The 22148-nt window shown below is 41.0% G+C and overlaps 3 protein-coding genes across 9 annotated transcripts; 2 read left to right on the top strand and 1 right to left on the bottom strand.

Moving 5' to 3' along the window:
* Window positions 1–163: 163 nt before the first annotated feature.
* Window positions 164–2617, top strand: LOC135483060 (adenosine deaminase-like protein). Its single transcript, XM_064763568.1, has 6 exons — window positions 164–214; window positions 463–590; window positions 896–956; window positions 1263–1640; window positions 1938–2177; window positions 2406–2617. Exons 1-6 carry the CDS (start codon window positions 164–166, stop codon window positions 2604–2606), a joined length of 1059 nt encoding a protein of 352 aa, XP_064619638.1. The 3' UTR covers window positions 2607–2617.
* A 365-nt stretch (window positions 2618–2982) lies between these two features.
* On the top strand, window positions 2983–9562 carry LOC135483384 (endoplasmic reticulum resident protein 29-like). Of its 3 annotated transcripts, none has more exons than XM_064764243.1 (6): window positions 2983–3183; window positions 4362–4500; window positions 4726–4755; window positions 5497–5874; window positions 8247–8402; window positions 8681–9562. In XM_064764243.1, exons 1-6 carry the CDS (start codon window positions 3067–3069, stop codon window positions 9025–9027), a joined length of 1167 nt encoding a protein of 388 aa, XP_064620313.1. In that variant the 5' UTR covers window positions 2983–3066; the 3' UTR covers window positions 9028–9562. The 3 variants fall into 3 exon arrangements, with proteins under 3 accessions (XP_064620313.1, XP_064620314.1, XP_064620315.1); XM_064764244.1 differs by lacking the exon at window positions 5497–5874 and adding an exon at window positions 4998–5126; XM_064764245.1 differs by lacking the exon at window positions 5497–5874 and having other exon boundaries at window positions 8226–8402.
* A 784-nt stretch (window positions 9563–10346) lies between these two features.
* On the bottom strand, window positions 10347–20665 carry LOC135483382 (structural maintenance of chromosomes protein 5-like). Of its 5 annotated transcripts, none has more exons than XM_064764237.1 (21): window positions 20344–20665; window positions 19410–19604; window positions 19166–19265; window positions 18722–18847; window positions 18307–18519; window positions 17925–18086; window positions 17504–17713; window positions 17127–17244; window positions 16802–16956; window positions 16354–16562; window positions 15850–16092; window positions 15472–15640; window positions 15055–15122; window positions 14705–14828; window positions 14219–14341; window positions 13796–13921; window positions 13034–13129; window positions 12584–12811; window positions 12163–12342; window positions 11891–11986; window positions 10347–11640 (listed from the first exon to the last, which is right to left on the bottom strand). In XM_064764237.1, the coding sequence occupies exons 1-21, from the start codon at window positions 20403–20405 to the stop codon at window positions 11512–11514; spliced, it is 3132 nt and encodes a 1043-aa protein (XP_064620307.1). In that variant the 5' UTR covers window positions 20406–20665; the 3' UTR covers window positions 10347–11511. The 5 variants fall into 5 exon arrangements, with proteins under 5 accessions (XP_064620307.1, XP_064620306.1, XP_064620305.1 ...); XM_064764236.1 differs by having other exon boundaries at window positions 20329–20664; XM_064764235.1 differs by lacking the exon at window positions 20344–20665 and having other exon boundaries at window positions 19410–19779.
* Between the last annotated feature and the right edge of the window lie 1483 nt (window positions 20666–22148).

Here is a 22148-nt window from a genome sequence, read left to right as displayed (position 1 = left end):
AATGTTTTGCAATATAATTGTGTCAAAGACACTTAAATATGTGGTTTTCAAACAACATCCTAAGCATATTTTAATGCACATATTGATTGTAAAATATTGACATTATGATTAATCTTTAGTTTAATTTTTAATAATTTATCAATTTTATAGAACTAAATTCATCATGGCGGCGGCCGCAAATTTAGAAAAATTCACCAAATTTCTCCCTAAAATAGTGAGTTTCTCTCAATATCTGGTTCAGATGATAATAATCTTTGTGTAATCTTTTATCCTAACCAAAGTACTTGTATATGTTAGTTTTTATTGAATGTCAATCAACAGATTTGCACAAAAAGACGCTTCATTCGGGTGTGAAATATGTATGTATTGTTGGCCCGACACTGGGCGACAGGGTCAGGGTGTCCCAAAAAATTACATATTATCCAGATTGAAAAATGTATGTTAACTGTTTCCATATTTTAGGAACTACATGCTCATATCAATGGGTCGATCAGTGTGGCTACAATGGAGAAACTCCTCAAAAGAAAGGTTGTCTCAGTCGACTGTGACTTGACCAATTTCAAGAAAACTGAGAGAAGAACTCTTGATGAGTAAGTGTCTTTTCCGCCACCTCACGTGTGATATACCAGTCAGGCCGAGTCAGATCTTTGCTCTACTCTTTCGTTTAAAGCAGTTCACATATCAGTTCTTTAGATCAGAAATGGGTAGGGCCTTCCCTCATATTGACTCCTGAAGCTTTGACATTGATATGTCTTCAGTATGCTACCAAGGAGAGGCCTAGTGTGATGTAAACCTACAATATGTCAAGTCGATATCACTCTCAATTACGAAAGGATAGTTTACTCTTGGATACCTCTTAAACCATGCTTAGTTTGTATTCCATCATTCTTTTCAGTTGCTTTGTGATGTTGAAGTTAATACATACGATTACAACTGATGCTGAAGCTGCATATTTGGTAAACTGGTTTTTTTACTTTGAAGTGGTGACATCATGACATGTTTTCTAAGATTCATCAGGAGTCGCCTTGTTAGAGGAAGACTACCAACTGCAAAACGGCAGATATGTGTGAAACAGGGGGCCTATCATTCCCTCCCCTATATTGAGTAGTTTTATGACATCATCATTATCAGCATCTTCAGAGTTTTATCTATGGCACTTTAATCGTTGTCGCTTTTTAACCACATATTAAAGCTGATTTCGTGCATCCATAAGAATGACAGAAACATCCATAAGGTGTTGTTATCACATTGTTTTTTTGCAGATAACTTGTGATATCATCCATGAATTTGCTGAGGACAATGTGAAGTATTTGGAGCTGCGGAGTACCCCTCGAGACATTGAGGAATCCGGCCTGACTAAGAGGGCATATATTGAATCTGTATTGAAGGCGATCAAAGACTGTGAGAGTGAAGGCGTGGATTGTATTGTGCGGTTGTTGTTATCCATCGACAGAAGAAAAGGCACCGAAGAAGCTTTGAAAGTTGTGAATCTTGCTGCGGAATACCGAGACAAGAGTGGTGGTTTGATTGTAGGCATTGACCTCAGTGGTGACCCCAAGGTCGGAGATGCCAGGGACTATATACCAGTGTTGAAGGAGGCTCAGAATCAAGGTCTTAAACTTGCTTTACATCTGGCGGAGGTAGGTTATCATAGAATGGAACTCTATGATTATCATGTCATTCTGTGATACTTTATTGATATGAGTTTGCAAAGACGTTTGCACAAATTCTCTGCAGGTTCACTTGTGGCAGATGTACCAAAACTCATGTCAAGTCTCTCACAGCAATGCAATACCCAGTCAGTGCCAAGGATAGCGGCGGCCACAGTTTTGCTAAACAACTATTAAGATGCCAATTTCTGGTTAATAGAATTGGACAGAAGGACGCATTCAACCTTCATTAATATGCTAACTCGTCCTATATGAAATGTCTTGCAGTGCTTCAACCTCAATGATGAAACAACAGCCATCCTGGATCTTGTCCCAGAGCGCATTGGACACGGGACGTTTCTGAGACCAGAGGATGGTGGCTCTCAGGAGATTGTCGATCAAATGGTCAAGCATCATATACCTCTAGAGCTTTGTCTGACATCTAACATCATAGCACAGACAGTGAAGACATTTGACATTCATCACTTCAAGCGTTGGTATGAGATTGGACACCCTTGTATAATTTGTGTAAGTTGTCATTATAAAAGGCATTGGCACCATCTTCCCACAACTACATGTAAACACTGACCTTATATCTGGACTTGTGTGTTCCTTGTTGTAACCCAACACATCCTGTGAGATGACCGTGACCTCCATCTTGTCTCATTCAATGCTTTCATGTTAGAAATAGAGCAGCGTGGAAGTTAGAAAGTAATGTCTTGAACCACGAGTGTATGAGACTTTATTCTTTTTCAGACGGATGACAAGGGTGTCTTCTCCACATCTCTCTCTCAAGAATACAGGATTGCTGCAGAAACGTTCGATCTCAAGGAGGACAATCTATGGGACTTATCATTACGAAGCATAGACTTTATATTTGAAGATGACAAAATAAAAAATGGTTTACGGAGGAAATTCAAGGAGATTAGAGACTTGTGCTGTTCATCTAAGAAGTAACAGTTCTTTCTCACTCTGCGATGTCACAATCAGACTCACAGAAGGGTGTTTAATAGCAGAAGTGGACAATGGCAAGTGATCAACTGATGGCTGCCATCCCCCTCCACCTCCCTAGTCGGCTGAAGTGCCTCGTGTCCACACACAAACTAGCTCAGCCCCAACCTTCATCTCTATAGTCTTTGTTATTTTACTGTTTCTTGTATTATTGATTAAAAGTAGTTATAGGATTTGGTATACCAATACTTTTTCAATAGAAATCACTCTCTATAGACGAGGGAGTGCCACTGAAAGACCTTGCAGCACATTTATATGAAACTGAAAGTCATTCAAGTGAGTTATCCAGCTATGTGTAAAGCATTTTGAATATTTTGATTTGCCGCTGCAAGATCTGCCATACACAAGCGTCTGTCTGCGGTGGTCTCTGATTGGTCCACATCATCTGGAGATCCAAGAAGACAGCATGGCTCCCCCAGGTTTAATCCTCGTTAGTTTACTCCTGGTTATCCCCTTTTTATCTCAAATCAAGGGTGAATTCATTAATGGTGCAATCAACATCAATTATGGCACATTTGACAAGGTAAGTGGTGGATGTTTCAGCCTCATCAATTTGTTATTGTGCATTGTGTGACGATTCGTGTTCTTTCTTGATGGCCTCTCATTGATTGTGTTGTACAATGAAGCTGTGCTTGCTAATTGTTCTATACATAAAACAGTGCTGAACATGTGGCTAGACATGTGAGCACCTCTGGTGCTGTTGTTATATGGTAGTTCATGCCTGTGGTTTGAGCTCTTGGGCAAGAGACTTGATGCACTGGAAGCTGTTGGACAATGGTGATCTCAGTTTGACTGCATTAACAAACCATTTAGTAGTCTTTTTGAAAACATGAATGTATTGACTGTCAGTAACAGCTTTCAGTCTGCTTGCTCCTTGGAAAGTCTTTTATGTCAAATCCCTCGATTCTTGTATGCTTTTAAGTGCTTGAAAACTTCTTGTTTGATGTTGAAGACATTGGCAAGTTTCTTAACAGTATTCTCTTAGCTGGTGAAAATTTCCTCAACTTGGGCAAGTCAGTTTAACTTGCTGGAAGGAAAGTGTTTCAAACCAATGTCATGGTATAATGAACACTCATGCTAGCATGCCACAGTATAACATGGACAAGCTAATGGGTTGGATGAATGTGTGATTATTGAAGTGTGCTGTATTGCTAACCATGAATTGTTAATCATGTAACTGTTACGCCTGGGCAATCCATCAATAATCAAAATGTTGAAAGAGAACATAAATAACTCAATTAACAGGTTCATAACATGTTGAGGAAAAAGGGATCAATTTCACGGAATTAACCGGTTCCACAGAGGTTAGTTAGTTTGCGTCAGCTCATACAAAATTCACCATTTACCAAAACTGAATGTTCTATATTGAACTTTAATTTTCAATGCATATCCATTATTGAAGGTGATTGTATCCATGTCATATCACCATGGGAACAGCTACACAAACAAGCAGTATCTGTTATTTGCAGTATTGTGTGTAGGATATATATTTTTTGATGGTATTTTGAGATAAACTCTTTATATCATTTGAATGGGCTTTGGGTTCGATCTAGACATCAAATATCAGTCGAAAAAATGATGATCAAAATACTGTTATTCTTTTGACAAAAGATTCTGGAAACAGAATTGTCCCAAAGGTTGTTAACATTTCAGACATTTTCAATTGATACCTGATGTTGAATTTGCACCTCCTTCTTACAGGTGATAAGGCAGTTCAAAGCAGTCCTGGTCAGATTTGACGATGCATACCCATACGGTGACAAACATGATGAGTTCAAGAAGCTGGCTGTGTCCGCGATGACCCAACCTGATCTCTTGATTGCTGACTATGGAATCAATGGTAAGCTCACTTTGTAAAACTTATATTCCCTTCCTCTCAGCGTTTTTTTATAGGAATATAGATAGACTTAGAGTGAGCTGGACCATTGCAAAGATGCAAGGACTTACCGGTTTTTTTTTAAATTCAGTCTTCTTCAGATTCCAGATCTGCATACTGTACATTCTGCTTTTAATTCCTAGTTTAAGTGTGTTATTTGATGAAGATTGTTTTCTTTTTCTTGAGCAGACGACTCCGGCAGAGATGACGAGGAGCAAGGTGCATTTTTTCTTTCACTTCCTTCAGTGTTGTCTTTGTTGCTGTGTCAGTTCAGATCTGAAGATTTTAGGAGGTGAAATCAAAAGTCTAATAAGATACATGTACCTACTGAATGATTAAGAATTCAATTGCAATTTTGTCATGAACAGATTATGTACTCTTGTGCTTTCAAACATTTGAATGATGGTTCTGGTATATTTTCATTCTGTTCATCATTCTATGCTTGATTATTTTGTTCAAAGAGCCTGAAAAGCCCTATATCTCTGATCCCAACCACCCTGACTATGAGGCAGCGCGGGTTGATCCCAATGACCCGAATAAGAGCCCGGAGACCATCAAAGCTGAGCAGGACCACGAGCAGGATCAAAGAGGTGGTCACCTCAACCAGTGTTGACATGTAATACTTGTTGTGTGGCTCTTGTAAGGGTCCAGTGCAGTTTGGAGCCACAGTTCTGATATGAGGATTGATGAAGTTTCTATACAAACCTATGAACGAAACACAAATCAAACATTCCTTGTTTTGAACAGTTCCATACATTTACCAAATTATTCTTTGGCTATTGTATTGCATGTGTCGGGTTCTGAACACCCATGAGACATGATACAAAGTCAACAAGGGTCGCATTCAATTTGCATACAACACAAAGCGTATTTTGTGTGTGATCTTGTCTCCATGATTGTGTGATTGGTATTAACTGCCATAACATTTGGTGTCAAGATTGCTTACTTTTTTCTGTTTAGATTCCGATCGAGACAGATGGGGTCGAAATAGATGGGATGATGATGGGGAGTTCCCCCCTTATAGTGGGTCCGGGTCGGGAGGCTACTCCGGCTCCGGTGGATACTCGGGGTCGGGCATGGACGATGATTATAAAGATGATGAGGCTTATAAGGATGACTATAAAGATGAAGATGCCAGTGTTGAGAAGGAGCCTGAGCCCATTAACGTTGACGAGCCCAAGAGTGATGATGAGGAGGAATGGAGTGGCAGTGGCAGTGGTAACTTCAGTGGAAGTGGAAGCGGTGAATATACAGATTCAGAACCGAAAGACGATGATGAAATGGATGCTGAGATGGAGTCGGAGAAGTCGCGGATTCAACAGTCAGATGACGAAGAGGGTGCCTATCACTTGTTGAAAACCCTTTTGTTGTCAGTCAAGTCAAGCTACTTGCACCATCGGTGATTGTCGTGGCTCAGCACAGCTGTTTCGTGAACATGACCATAGTGGCCTCCTTTATTCAGTCATTCTTATAAATATATTTGTATTTCGAAAGGGAACATAGCTTTACAGTTTTCAGGCTCAGCGCTCGACTTTACTAATCAGCAGGAAAGTGAGTTTTCTTGGACCCAGCTCTTCCTTTGCCCTATAAACTCCAGCAAAAAATCCATCCCGACCCGCCCTATTTCTCTGCCTAAACACCATGTGACTTGATATATCAAAACTTATGTGATATATCAGGAAAATTGAAGTTGTGATGACGACTTTACTTTTCCTTCATCTCAAGTTCAATAAAAAATGACCACTGTTTTACACAGACACTGAATGAACCTTGTTACCTTATCTCTACAAACAGTAAGCCATGGATTGGTCAATTCAAAAAACAATACATAAACTTCATCAATCCTCAGTTACCTCACGTCATTGATGGCATTGTCTGCAGCTATGTTCCCTTTTCATTGTGACATGCACCTATTCATGTGTCTGGTTGTAAGCTTTAATCTGACATCTATTGTCTTGGATGTATAGATACTTTGAGGGAAGTTTTTGTTCGTGGTATATTGTCACTGCTTTGCTTGGTGTTGATGTTGATTTGGTTGGTTGGGGCCTCAATGATTTGAACCTCTCTGAACACAGTTTGGGACACAGTACGGGCCGAATTTACAAAGGGTGTTTAGCTTAAAACAGCGTTTAATGTCTGAATAGACAGAGTCAGGGCCTTGCAGGGTTTCTTCATGAAAACCTCATTAGGCCCTGAAACTGATTGTAGAATGTAGAATTTACACGCGTCTAACTCTTAAACACCCTTCGTAAATTCGGCCCTACATGTTTTGAAAGTGAACACTGTTGTTTCAATCAGTTTGGTTGAATTGAAAATGTCATATTCCACCATATCCACTTCATAATGTCAAACACATTACAGAGTCTCTGGTGATGAATGCAGGATATTGGTTTCCCTGAATATTGATTGAAAAGTTCAAAGAAAGATCGGGCATACAAAGTCGCATTATTTTATACTTTTTCTGACGACATTTGTTAGGATTTCTGCAGGCATATCCCTTTACACCAAATTGTAAAATTCTACAATTCAATGCCCGCAGAGGGGGAGAGGGGTCTGGATATTATTATGGTTGTGTGTCCATGAAGACCATGTCAACAATATGGTTGCGTTTGAGTTGAAGGACGCAGGACATATGGTACCATGCACAACTGAAGTCTCTATGCCAGATACTTGAGATTTTGATGTGCTTGTTCAAACATACTTTCCTGTTGACTTGCTTCAGTTATATGTTACTTTGTGATATCGGCTTTGACACGTGTACACAATTCACATCAAGTCTTTCAAGTCTATAGATTATCCATGTGCTTTGCCTGTTGTTTGTTTCCATAGTTACCTGGTCACCACAATAGTTGGATGTGCAATATTGTTTCATTGCCCCTAGGGGATTAGATCCTAAAAAGTGATCTTTTCAGCAATTTCTAAGGTTGGTTATAATTATTCTTTCCTTTTATTCCACTTGAAAACACCCAGAGGTATATCAGGCCAGGCAGAGAGCGTAACACTAAAGGCACATAGGACCAAGCTGATAGGCTGCTAGAAGTCTTTATAATGTATTCATGGAGTTGATGAACTTCATAAAGGGTGTTCAGTGTATTTGAAGACTTAAATCAAACTGTCTTGTAGTGCCACACAGGTACAATATCACATCATCCCTTGATATACAATAATACATGTATATTTCAATTCATTTTTACCACTGTTGCATGTACAATGGCAATATAGTAGAATTTCTCTATATCTTTATATGATTTGTTTCTCTCTGCCTCAGCTCCGCTTGTTCAAATGACTTAAGTTTCATGTCCTGTTTTCTCTTCTTTCTGGTAATCTTATCCTTCCTTTCCTTCCTGCCTCCTTTTGGATTGGTCCTAATTTTAAATATCCTGTGTAAGTACCTTCTCATTGCATTCTGTTGATCCTTTTCAGAAAAACAGGACCTCCGCCAAAATGGACTCTACTGAATAGTGGCGATTAGGCCGTGTGATTAGAGCATGTATCCTCGTCCATCAACCTCCGCCCTCCCTCTTCCCTCCAAAGTTTATATCTGCAGATTGCCAGATTCAGACAATGAAGACTGCATCAAAGAAAGCACTCCCGATCAAGCCATCCCGAATTAAGAATACACAGCAGACTCACAACTCATCATATGAAGTTACTGAATTTGTAGTCTTTGCATTCTTGTCTCCTTGCAGCATATGATGTGCAATCGAAAGATATGCAAGCCAACCGAGAATACGCGCAGGGGATGGGCATCCAGAAGGATGATTGGCCGGTGTTCGTGCTCTACATCAACAGCCAGAAGCGTAACCTCACCTACACAGGAGATGTGACTGTTGATGACATGAAGGCATGGATCACCAAGGAAACCGGTACGTCTCATTCTTCCTTCACTGAAGATTCTACCAACACTACAGCTACTAACCCCCTTTGCTACAGTGAACCAATATTTCAGTCCAGTGCACCATGGCACTCAGTACAGTGATCTACAATGCCATTCAGGGTAATCATGTAAACCCATGCAATGTCTTGTAAAGTGTCCCGTACCAAGGTGCTGGTTTCGTTTATGAATGATGTCAATGTGACTTTGACTTCCAAAGCTGTCCTTCCTCCATTGTGTTGCGCTCATGTGATATTCATCCATCTCCAGGTCTATGGCTTGGCCTCCCATTCTGCATGGAGATATTTGACGAGATGGTGAGTGCGTTCCTGAAGCTAGAAAACCAAGATGAAATGGAGGACGCAGTTAAACAGGCTGAAGGTGTCGCGGCAACGCTGGAAGATTACAACGAAAAGGAGTCGGCCAGGATGTACGTCACGTACATGAATAAAATCATTGAGAAAGGAAAAGACTTTATCGAGACTGAGTTGGAACGTGTTAAGAAGTTACGAGGTGGCCAAGCAAGCGATAACAAGAAGGAACAACTCAGGAATCGCTATTATATGCTGACGTCGTTTTATACGAGGCTGCCGAAGAAAACAAATGATGAATTATAAGAATACGGAAGATTAATAGTAAGGTGTTGAATTCCATGTTATGATAATCACCTCTTTGTACAGATTCTTAATCTACATGTAGGTAACTTATGCCATGAGTAGGGCCATCACATGTGTTTCACACCATTATTAGTCTGATATGATTGCAATTGGAGAAGTCTATCTCTAAAACTTATCATTTTGAAGCACTTAAACCTTTCTGCCTTTACCTAGGTGTGTATACATGTACATATAACATACATGCACATGCATTCCCACTCAAATCAAGTGTTGTTAGTTTCAGCTTATTGTATTGATATTATGTTAAATCCGTCCATGGGAAATACGTGTGAACAAATTACAATACTTGCTGAACCAGCAGGCCCACCTTGAGTAAAAGATATACAGCCTTATGATTGAAATACCATGATTTCTTATAGCCTTGTCTTTAGACGTGTGTAAAGCTCTAATCAAACTGCTGAATGTCCGTCTGCTCAATATTTACCTTGTGTCCTCAATGTTTTCATTGTTTGAAAGAATAAAACGTTGTTATTGACTTCATCGTTTGTTGGATTCTTGCTGTCATTTCCAGCACCAGTTACTTTTCAAGAAAGTCAAGAGGAGACTTGAGCCCTTGGCACCCTCCAACCCTAAGGTTTCGTACAGGACTGAACAAGTGGATTGTATATTCACAAGTACAACATGTACTGGTCGAGTTTGTCCCAAGCCAGTGCATCTGTTGCACAACTTTGCCTACAAGGACATCATCATGGCCTACACACTTGTGGCTTCCAGCGCTGAAGACAAGTGACCATGTACTAAAAGTGGATGGGAAAATAACCCTTTAGATGGATCGCAATGACTTGGAGGGACATTATCAGATCACTTGGGTTTTGTTGGGATGTGTCCATGTTGTCTTCCAAACCTGATAAGATAACCAGCTGGCAGAGGTAGCTGTGCCTGTTCTGTGGTCTTCAATGCCTAATGGTGACTCATTGGACAGCTTGTGTCTCCAACAACCCAGAACATCATCCTGACTTGATCAACTAGCTGGCGTGGTTGGTTGTCCAATTCCTAATGGTAACTTATTGGAGACCCATGGTATATTTAGGTTATGTCAATGTCATCTTCCTATTGGTTGTCCCATCATCTTTCCCGCAGTCTCTAAGTCTAAAGCCTGAAGGCAACTTATCAATGGAGAACCTGGTCATTTTTAGGTTCTGTCAATGTCCTTCCATCCGGATAAGATAACCAGCTGGTGGAGGTTGGCTCTCCCATCGTCTCCTGAAGTTGCTAATGCCTAATGCTAACCTGTCCAGTGAACCAAAGCAACACAGATATGGAAAACGAACATATATTCAATTTTCTAAAAATATAAAGCAACATCATCTATTAAAATATGTACTAAGTGATGTTACATATGAAAAGGATACAAAATCTAGCCAATCTCCATCGAACTGGATGAGACTAATGGACGAGCCGCCTTAATTCAGTTTACAGCCACACCCTAAATGCAAAAGAGAAGGCAGGACAGGCACCTTCTTATTAACTATTGATTAATGATATTCTGCAAATGAACCAACATGGCCATGATAACATAAAGTAAGGAGTGAGAACTTCTAGTTTCTACATAAATCTCCACTTCCTCAACTACATAACAATGATATTGTATCAAAACTACTAGACTAAAGAAGAGAAGCAGAATTAGAACATGGTTCTACAGCCTCTAGCAATACCAATGCCTCTAAGGACATATTATCTTTCTGCCTTCAGAAAAGATGTTCTAGAAATAAGTCTCAAAATCAACCACACTTCCTTCATATCTAGTCCAGCTGACTGACAAGACATTCCCAAATCCTAAATAGCTATAATCCATGCTTGGTTCTATGTACAGTGCACCCTATATTGATTCAAGAAGGTAGTTATCTAAATGCCCCCGGGAAATCAGGTGCAGCTGGTAGCCCGGTGGATGAGACATCACCCAAACACGGCAGTGACAGGACATGGTGGCTGACAATGCCATCAGACATGGCAGCACTTGGTCGCGTGGAATGAATGTCGAAGTTTACTTAACCAAAGGCAAATTTCTAAAGAGCATTTAGAAATCAAGATACTAATCAACTAATTAAGTTCTATACAGCAAATGAATGACTAGTCATAGAGAGACAACAAAAAGTACGATTAAAAATAATGATAACTAGGTTCTCTCAGAAACAAGCTCTTCTTTCAAAACATTATGCATTGATTGAAGTCATAATTTGGCTCATTATGGAAATCATGCAGCAATGGCATCGCAACATTGACAGAACACATCTGCACATCACAATCAAACAAACTGTGTCAGTTATGAAGAGACAAGATAAATGCAGTTTTACACTGAGGTGCAATATCACTCTCAGTATGAACCATATCAACGGTAGATGAAAGTCTGTTTCTACTGTCCTCAAGCTCCCAGAAGGGAAGTGTATGAATGTCTGGTAAAACACGAATTAGAATGCTCGTCATCTAATCTTCCAACTTAGTCCTCCTCTTGATGAACTTCTTCAGATTCCACTCAGTATGGTTGATCATGTATGGTCCATTATAGATACATAGTACTGTCATGTTGTCGGCATACTGGAGGTCAGGCAGCAGCTGGAAAAGACACAACAGTTCATAGTCTCGTTATTGATAGAAATAAAACAAGTCACTCTCTGCCACTTTCAAACAAGACACTGTTGTCTTGAACACAGACCACCACATGCTCCAGACAAACACGATGCCTCTCTACGATGAGCCAAATCATTGGTACTACATGTTGCTTCAATGCTCCGATAAGGACAACATCATAACTACATTTATTGGTCACCTTTAAAGAGTTTACAAGTGATCTGATTCTACCTACCTTTGGCGTGAGCAAGAAATACTGAGAAGTATTTTCCCTGCAGGCTGTTTGAACAACTAGCTCATAAACCTTTCTCTCATTTATGGCATCCATACCCTGGAAAGAGGAAAACATAATCAATGATCAGGGAAAAAGTTGACAGTTGATAGCTGATATTGTAAATTCCTTTCTCCTTTAATTTACCGTGTTAACTCAAATGACTTAGAAATCATTTTGGAAGGCTAAGGTTTGCATCATTTTGCAGAATGTAATGACCTGTTAGAGGTACACACCTGGTTGATCTCATCGACACATCTGAAGGGACACTTGGTCAACTCCTGCATGGCCATCATGAAGAGGACAGTAGCGACACTACGCTCTCCTCCGCTCTGGGAATGTGGCGACAGAATCCTCAGATTCTCGTTATCCCGGTACTTCACCTTGATCTGAATTCCGTACTTCTCGTAGTCTTCCTGCAATCATCAAACATATATTAAATGCCACAGACACAGATTCAGGTTCTTCTACACAGGTTTAATGACCTCATTTGACGACCTCAGGAGAATCATAGGGTTTTGACACCTTCTCCTTCTCGGCATAACAGAAAGAATCTTCGCAGAGAGTCTTCCGTCAAATAGGCATGAACTCGTCTCATCTCCTCAATATGCGAGTTCCAACCTGTCGTAAGAGACAGCCCATCTACAAAGCACTCACCGGGTTTTCTGGAGTGTCCAGGCTAACCTCGCCAGCACACTTGAGACACCTGAAGAAATAGCCAAAGTTCTTGTCTATCTTGGCAATTAGTTGCTTGAGGGGCTCCAGCCATCTCTGTTTCACCTCATCGATGTCCCCTTTATGATTTTGAAGCTTCAACTCCAATGTTTCCACCTCCTTTTGCATCCTGACAATCTGCTTCTTCCTCTCTTGATAATCTCTCACAACCTGAAGAAACGGGAAAGAATTCAATCAAACTTGAGATGGCAAATGGCATCAACTTTACCCTCCGACAGTGAATGCATATCGCCAAGTCACTTTTTGATAATAGTTAGCCAGCTATGAGGACTCTTACATTGACTACAGTGTGCCACTTCCCGTTACGTCAAAGCCTTCTAACCTTGACCTCATTTCACAAGGACAAACTGTATCAAATGACATCACACTCACCCTCTCATCTGTCTGGTAGATACAATCGGCTCGCGCCCGCTCACCATGGATCTGTTCGTCCAGCTCTTCCAAGCTTGAAGGGAACTGTTCAAATGCCTGCAAGTGGAAGCTTTCTTAGAAACTCTTCTCACAAAACACCATCCTTGATTGGACCACTTATGTTTTAAAAATGAAACAAAAGGTATTAAGTGCAAAATAGCTTGTTCTCATTCGGTTGTAATTGATTATACTGTCACAGGACAGACACCTTGATAAAGAAGACTTGAAGAGGCCTTTGCCATGCGGGGACGTGACTTCCCATATGATATTCACCATGACTTCACAGCAATCAAATTAAACATGAACGTTCCACGACACAGAGAAGGTTATTGGTACGCACTGTGTCTCCCGAAGGCAGCTTGAAATAGAAACTGTGCATAGGTCCCAAATGTCAACTTTAAACATGGTGTCTACCTCATTCAAGAATAGACCGAAGGAGCAATTCCTCCTGCTGGAAAAATGTGAAACAAACAAATCCTCCAAGTTGTTTTGAACATCAACCAGAACTAAAGCTGGTTAGGGAAGTTAATGCCATCAAGGAGATCACAAATCAACATATTAGGAAGTGGTTAAATGATGATTTTTGCAAAGTCCCTAGAAAGGACGAGCTCAGAGAGCTAGCAAATGATGTCACAACGCAAGCACAATGATGAAATAGATCTCGCAATTAGCTACAGTCGCAAAGCATCAAACACATTTCCAATCCTGGATATAATCGCTCACCTTCTGTAACTCCTCTGAGAGGTCCTGGTCAGTGGGTGTTTCAGTAGCTTTCTTGGCATCAGTCAGCAGACGGCGTGCTCGATCCTTCGTTTCCTTCACCCGATCTTTCATCTCACCAAGCTCTTGCTGCAATCAGAAGTCAGAAGAACGTGATACCAAGGCTTCAACATTATTCTCTGTTTATCACTGAGAACTTGAGAGTAAAGGAGGCAACTGCCATTGTTGGATTCTACCCCTTGTACCACAACATTATAGCCACTCAAAACACAACAAAGGGTGCTGGATTGTGGCAGGCAGCTAATGCGACTGACCAACATGACAAACCTAGGCAAGCCTCAATAGTTCAACTTGATCACTAGTTGGTTTGAGTCAATATTGGAGTGTGTACTACCTGTCAATAGAATCCTTTTCAAATTCTCTTACCTCTAAGTTGCTCACAGCAATCAGCTGCTCCTTGAGGATGTATTCAATGCGACTTTCCTCCCTCATTGCTGATGCATGGTTGAGGCTCAGGCGTACTTTGTCCATACCAAAGGTCAGACATCTCTGTAGATCAGAAAGCAAAATGAAACTTGGTATCCTATGAATACTCAGCTAACAGTACACCCATCTTTTCACTGCGGTACCAGGACCCACTATATGGCCGAGGACCCACTATATGGCCCAGGACCCACTATATGGCTGTCCTGAGTGATTTCAAAGCTGATAGATGGTGTCGCCACATGCAAACATTGATTGACCACTCCAGTGTCCATGAAACTCAACAAAGGGTGCTGGAGGACAAACGTTTTAAGCTGAAATGATTGCCATGAAACAATTGACAGTGGGTACAATACCTGTCATAAAGACTGACGTTGCAGCACACCCCAAAACTGATCACTTTAAAGTCGAGCTAATGATTCAACTTACCCGAGTGTGATGATTTAGCTCCTGAAGTAGCTGACATTTCTTCAAGTTGATGTTGCGAATTTCATCATTTGCTTTCTTCTCTTCGTTTTCAATATCTATACCTTCAGTCTCAAGACGTCGTAACCTGGAAACATGTCAGATCAAGTCAAAGTTTGCTATAAGGGGAGGAACGACCGACACCACTCTCCCACAGACAAATCAAATTTCCCTTCATTCATCCAAAGTTCTCTTTTCAAGACATCATACATGTTTGCAGTAGCAATATGAACTGAATTAGACCAAACACGAACAATTTAATGGAGAACCCTGACCGAGAGAACTCTCAGTAGACCAATCGTTCCGTAACCTACGTTTCATGCTTTATCTTGAGCTGCTGCATGATGGACTTCTTGTTGTCCTTTCTCTTACTCAATTCTTTCTGGAAACAAATCAAGAGGGGAGAATCAACTGAGATCAATCTGTTTGGAAATGGAATCCAGTAGATATTGGGAGCGGTTTTTCATGCCCAATATCTAAGATCTTCTTCTTGAGGGTTCACATTGTACTTGGAAGTGACAGGCCTTTTCTTCCGGGATTATTCCTTCCCCAAGACGGGATGACCATTTCTACATGACACTATGTACCCATTAAAGTTATTGGCTCCGTGACTCTGTCTTCGGCTGGCAATATTGTTTTAGATAAAACCCATTTACTCAGAAAGTTCCCAACTACATATCTGAACGAAGCAGATCAAGGTCATCTTTAGCCCGTACTTCCCCACCACATACCTTCTTGTTCCTGCAGTCATTGATCCTGGTCTCCAGGTTCTGCAAGCGTGTATGCAGCTCTTCCGTCTTGGTGTCAATATCAGTGAGTTGGGTCTGGAGGTTCTGCAGACGTTGAGTCAGTTCATTCACCATCTGCATGTCAACAGATACACTCAGCGTGTTTGGAGGCCTAAAATAAAGAGCTAAATTAGAGGATATCCCATGTGACGACCCTTTGCTGGAGTAAAATATGCATGAATGAGAAACCAAAGGCTCCGGTATGATCTTACATGTAACCAGAATATTAACTGATGTTGAGGATGTCACAACCAGAACACCGCCCAAATTCTTGAGCTCTTTTGAAATGAGGACACCTCACAAAGCATGAAGAGGACTAACCTAAGCTCTGTACATCTGGAGGAGGTCTCCTTGCTGTATCGGGAGCGTTTGATGTTGTATTGATGGTGTTCTGTATAGAAGGTATTCATCTGTGGGATATCTCTCATCACCTGTTCCACCACTTCCTTTGTGTGATTATTGCCAATAGGAATCGTGTGCACATGATACTGCTTACACAGGTACTTCATGATGTCATCAGGGCATGTGAACAGGTCTTTCAGGTAGTGATGGAAGCCGTAATGTCTGAAGGAGAACAACACATAACTAGACAATAGCGTACTTCAGGGCTTGAGATGAGTTAGGTGTTTCATTACCCGATGGGCTCAGGAATCTATGCACATCCATTCGCCTCTGGTTACAACACCAATAAGCTGACAGTACTCTTCACTTGCTTGACGCATTAAAGGAATTTCAACCCAAAGTTCAGATCAATGTCTAACATTTAGAGTAGAGTTATTTGATTCTGAGTTTGCTTCACATCAAGAAACGTCATGTTCAACTCACCCAAGTTGACCCAAGTTATACTTTGGTTTGAAATCTGGGTTCCGATCTGGCGGCACTTTTACAGCATTGACTGCAAGATTCATCTCATCCCTAGTCAGTTCAAGGAACATGTTAACATCATCAGGTTCTTTACAAACAAAAGCCTTCATGTCGTTATATGAAATGTGGTTCTCAACATACTTGGCATGTTCTGGACGCGGCACATTGATCTGGAAAGCAGACATGCAAATACAGCCTTATGCAACATTGAATGCAGGTCGGGGCGTATAACCCCAATGTGTACCAACTACTTGCTTGAACTTGCTACTTGAAGAAAATGCACTAAATCTCACAGAGAGCTAGCATATGTTAAACCTCCAAAGTGATCTTGCAGGTTTTGGAAAGAAGGTCGTTATGATTATACCCAGTAATAACATAGACCACCACAAGGTAAAACATCTGTACATACCAGGAGCATCATAGGTTCATAGATGTCACCCTTGAACCTATGCTTGTTTTCCCTCAACCATTGTACAGCATCATACGTCGGTTTGTGTTTATGTCTCAGGAGCTCCATCCTTTTATTATGAACATCTCTTAAATGATTCAGTTGACGCTGGACATCTGAAGAAATATGTCATGCATGAACGTTGAGACATGAGTTTGGGTTGAGATCAACTACAAAGACTTTGATTGGAAATCAATGACTAATAATCAGTTTGAAGTCATCCGTTGTTTTCTATAGCGGTCAAAGTAACCTTGTGACTTGAAACTCTGTAATCTCAGCTTCTCACCTGTTATCTCCCGCTGGATGGCATTCCGTTCAAATCTTTTTTGATCAATCTGTTCACGTGTGATGTTCATCTGCTGATTCATCTGTCGCATATCATTGTTCACCTGATCAATCTGAGGCTGGAAGTAAGACGTGAGGTTTCCTCAACCAACAATTACATTTCAGGAGAAGCACTTTAAAGATGCCCACAGCTCGCCATGGTTCACAGTGCTGAGAACAGTCCCCTCAGACAATCAGTCCAAGGTTCATATCACCTCAGTGTTGCTGGTATGAGCAAAAGTTCAGACACAGAGGAGCAGAGATCTTTAAATACCCATGAATTAGGACAGACAGGACTTTCCATTGTGAAGGCAATCTGTTGAAGAGACAGCATCCTACCTGAAGATCTTCCTCATCGCCCATCGACTCAAGATCATTCTCCAAACCCTTAATGTGACGTAGCAGCTCACTCATCCTTTTCTTGCGCTTGGTTTCCTCGGACTTCTTCACATTGAGATCAGACTGCACCTCACCCATCTTATCTGTCAGATGCTCAATCTTCTTATTCTTTGTGGCAGCTTGCTCCGCCTCATTCTTCAAGTCCTCCGTCTGAAAGAGAGAACATCACCAATAGAAGCCATGAAAAAGAGAAGCAGAGCTAAGTTCCAAACTGAAACATGCTTAACCTCATTCTCAGCCCACATTACTGCCAAACTGGAAGTTCAGAAGTTTCATCAGAAATCTGATTGATAAATTCTACATAAAATCAATTTGTCTTGGTGCTTTCATCAGTCCAGAGAGTATCGTTAAACTCACTGACCTTTTTCTTCATCAATTTGTCCACATCCTGGTACTTCTTCTGTGCCGCAGCAAGCTTATTTTGCATGGGTGCATTCTCCATTTTGGCTTGTTTGTACTGCTCCGTCAGATCATCTTTCTTCTGTTTCTCTTCCATGTAGCGCTTACGCATGGTCTCATATTCCTAGAAACAAATCAACATCAACATCAACATGTGATGGGAACTAGCCAAACCTTAGCTGACCTGACCTTTATTCACACTTACTCTCGTCAGTCTGACCATATTATTCCAATCTTTTGATCAACATCTTTTCCTCTTCATATCACATCTCAAAACATCTAAAGCCTTGTGCGACAGCCCTACAAGGATGAGCACAAAAATAGGAAAGAAGTCGGCAACTCACCACCCAAGGTCTCTTCTTCTCAAGGAGATTGATGAGCCTGATGTGAGTCTGCCTTTCTTTATAATTCTTCACATCTTGTTCTACACGCAAGTTTTTAGATTCCTCGGCTTCAAGTCGTTCTTGCATCGTGATATAGTCTGCAGCAAGGGTGTTGGCCTCTGTAGTTGAATCCTTTAACCTATGGTGATCTTGAATCATCTCGGGAGGTCCAACCTAACAGAGGAAATGCTAGACCATTTGAGTCTGAATCTACCTTTCATAATCATACCGTGACTCAACAGAACAGGAACTGATTTAGCAGCCCAGGAGAGATTAGAATGCTGCAAGACAATTGTTTTATACACCAAAATCAAGATACTATTACAAATGTAGCACATAGTAAGGGAAGTTGTTATTCAACTGATGGCCAACTTACAGCTTTTTCTGTGTTTTCCAGCAATTCTTGTGGTGTCATCTTGGCGAAGTCTGCCACCTTATCTTGAGGAAGAAACTGACATAGATTGCCCACCTGGATGTTTAGCCTGGCAACACATTCTTCAACCTGAATACAGTGGAAGCAATACATGAGAACATTTACCAACTAGATGACGACAAACCACTGATGAGAACAAGCTCAATATGATTCATGTCTGGATGATTTTGGCCTCTAGACCTTTTAATAAACAGAGAAGTAGGAGATGCCATGATGCACGAGGCACCAGCATGACATAAACGTCTCAATTACAGATAACTGTTGGCTTGGTCCCAACAGGGTCCATAGTCATGGGCCAGAGTTTCTGCTGGTATGCCATTCAAAAGATACTGAACATGAAATCTTATCATAAATCGGACTGAATTTCAATACACCAATGACACTCACCGCCCTTTGTGCAGAAGACCTCCCATTAACACTCCAGTTCTGTCGATTATCTTTATGAATCTCTCGTTTGATGACGTAATTGTCGCCATCTGGATTGTGCCTGTGAAATCATTAGGAAAATATGTAACGTACATTAGTCCACAGTAAGTCGGATTCTCAACTCCAGCAACTCAACTGTTGTCTTTCGTCAAGTCCAAACTTTTTTGGTTTAGGGAAGGAAGCAAACAATGCGATCAATACTTACAGCTCAATTTCTGTTGTAGCTTTAGTTTGTCCATGCTTGATGAACTCTGTTGCCTGTGATGCCCTCCCGAGCCATTTCGTCTTTCCAGCAAGTCCAAGGCAGATGCCATTCACCAGTGTTGATTTCCCAGTTCCATTTGGGGCAACTATCACATTAAGATGAGCACCAGGTTTGAATTCGACAGAATCATAGGTCCTAAAATGAAGTGACATTATCATTGATGAAGAAGGGTTTTGAAAGAGATAACAATGAAACATGACACCCCACCAGGTACAAGGGTGGCGTTGATCAATTTCAGACGTTTTGGTCCTCCGAAACTTAACCACTTCGTTGTCTTCATTCAGCGCTCCTTTGCCTAACGACATGATCCATGACCATGCAATGCGTGCTTTGCTCTCGAAGCCAGGGCCAAGGTCCGAAGGGGCCCGGGGATCTGGACGGGCGCGGCAGGGAGGCCGCGCCAGCTAGGGGGTGGGGACATGGGTAGAGTATGGGCAGAGCAATATGAATGACCATGTTTCGGAACGAATTTACAATCCCAGTTCACGGCCCAAAAAACGTCATCGTTGACTAAGGAAGCGCCACAGTTCAATGGATTTATAGTTCAATGCGATCAAAACTACATCACCAACATGGATTGTTATATTGTAGGCCGAGGCCTACGTCATTTCCGATCGTGGATTTTAAATTTTAACCCACATACGTTTCACCCAAATTATGTATCCCTAGTGACACTACATGATGACGAATTCCATGTCATTGTCATTCATTGATGCAGGCCCCAACTTAACAAGCGTTAGGCCTACGTCGTAGTGAATATATACCATACATACAACCTCGTACACACACATGCACAGTCATATGCACGCGCGGTCTACTGTCAAAAATGAAAGAAGCTGAAGGAAGACTGGTCACTAACATGAAATTTTCTAACTTGATTCTCCTGATTGCGCCTTCAGCGTAAACCTCATGTGGGACAGATCTCTTTCCTGCCATGTCGCCGATCGATCGACCAGGCACTCAAGTGTATTTAGCAAAAATAGCAATATAAAATCGGACAAACATGCAGTCATCTCCCGCGATTTACAACATCCGGGCAATCGTGGCATTGGGGGAATCCCCAGATTTTTGTAAATTTGGAACAATTGTCACATAGGTCTCGTTAGGGAGTTTTTCCCAAATGTACGCGATGATGACGTGCCCCATTAACAGGACGTAACATCTATTTTAAAATGCGTTTCCAAAGTGAATGCATGAGGACAACCCATTTGTGTCGTATATCACTGGAAACGCCCGATTCCCCTGATTCTGCAGAATGTTAAATCGGGCATTTTATTTCTTTAAATAAATCATAAACGTCGCATTTGCTCCTAGCTCTGTTCACCATCCCAAATGGCAATATTGCCAATTGGGCCGGACAATCACGAAAACCCCCAAATATTATACATTTCTTCCTGAATAATTCTTACAGTGACCATTCTCCCACGAAAGACAATCGCTTACGCTACACAAAAATTAAAAAAAAATCGAGGGTCAACCATTGAACTTTTGAGATATGTTGAATTTTGCACAAATCAGGGAAAAACGCACCAACTGGCACTGGACGAATAGTTTATTAATCAAAAGGCCCGGAGGGCAAAGGTACACATGGTACAATAGAAATACAATGATTTTGATTGAAAGTACATAAGACATACAAAGGATACATGACAAAAGTAACAATATAAAGTCTACTACCGGGGTCAAACCTGGAGTAGATACTAGTAGGTGGGAGAGAGGAGGTCCTTATTTTATGCGATCAGAAAAGCATTTCTGTAAAAATGATGATAGCTTCTGACAAATTCCAGGGTCCTCATTTGAAAGAAGCCAGATAAACTTATTTCCTGGTGAGAGACCTGAAAAGTTGTGTTCCTTGAAGCATCATATTTTGGGCAGGCAGTTAGAAAGTGAACCTCGTCTTCTATTGAAGTCCCATCACAAGAACACACCCTCTCTTCAACTTTAAGTTTTTTGTATCTACCTCTTTCAATGGCTAGATCGTGACAGCTAATGCGGAAACAACAAAGGGATCTTCTTAAAGAAAAACTTGAAATTGAAGTCAGATATTTCTCACAGCAGAGTTGCGTTTTGAAGGACCTATAAGTGCGTAATTTGTTTTTAGCATTTGGATTCCGAGAATCATCCCAAATTTCTAGCTTCCACTTTCTGTAAAATTCTTCACCTAATTTATGAACAAGACTGGAGGTTGAAACACTTTCAGCATTGTTTACATCCAGATTCAGACAACCACAAATAAATTTTATACAAGAAAACCAAGACTGTTTTCCTTTGTTGTCTAGATCCTTACTAACTTGTAAGGCACTGGTTAAAATAGACTTCGAACTAATTTCCCCATCCACTGTGTTGAGAGACAAGGATTCAAGCCTTAGCCAGAAAGAGAACATAGATTTGGCTATCATTAAATACAGTGGATGTCTGCCCAACTCGCCATACACGGCCAGATTTGTGGCATTTGTGTTAACACCCAGTACATATTTACAGAACTTCATGTGAAGGTTCTCACAGGGGAGATTTTCGAATCCCTTATCAATCTTAAATTCTCTCTCTCTTTTAACTTTTGAGGACATAGGGACATAGGGACGGCATTTCAACACGGGGCCAACGCACATCCCAAGTTCAGTGTACACATACGTCGGTAACAACAGTAAATGCGTTTCTTGTTAGCCGCCTATTGAGTAG

The sequence above is a fragment of the Lineus longissimus genome, chromosome 2, assembly GCF_910592395.1.
Source record: "Lineus longissimus chromosome 2, tnLinLong1.2, whole genome shotgun sequence".
NCBI lineage: Eukaryota > Metazoa > Nemertea > Pilidiophora > Heteronemertea > Lineidae > Lineus > Lineus longissimus.
The sequence above is the reverse complement of the archived record's forward strand: the minus strand, read 5'-3'. Positions and strand labels throughout refer to the sequence as shown.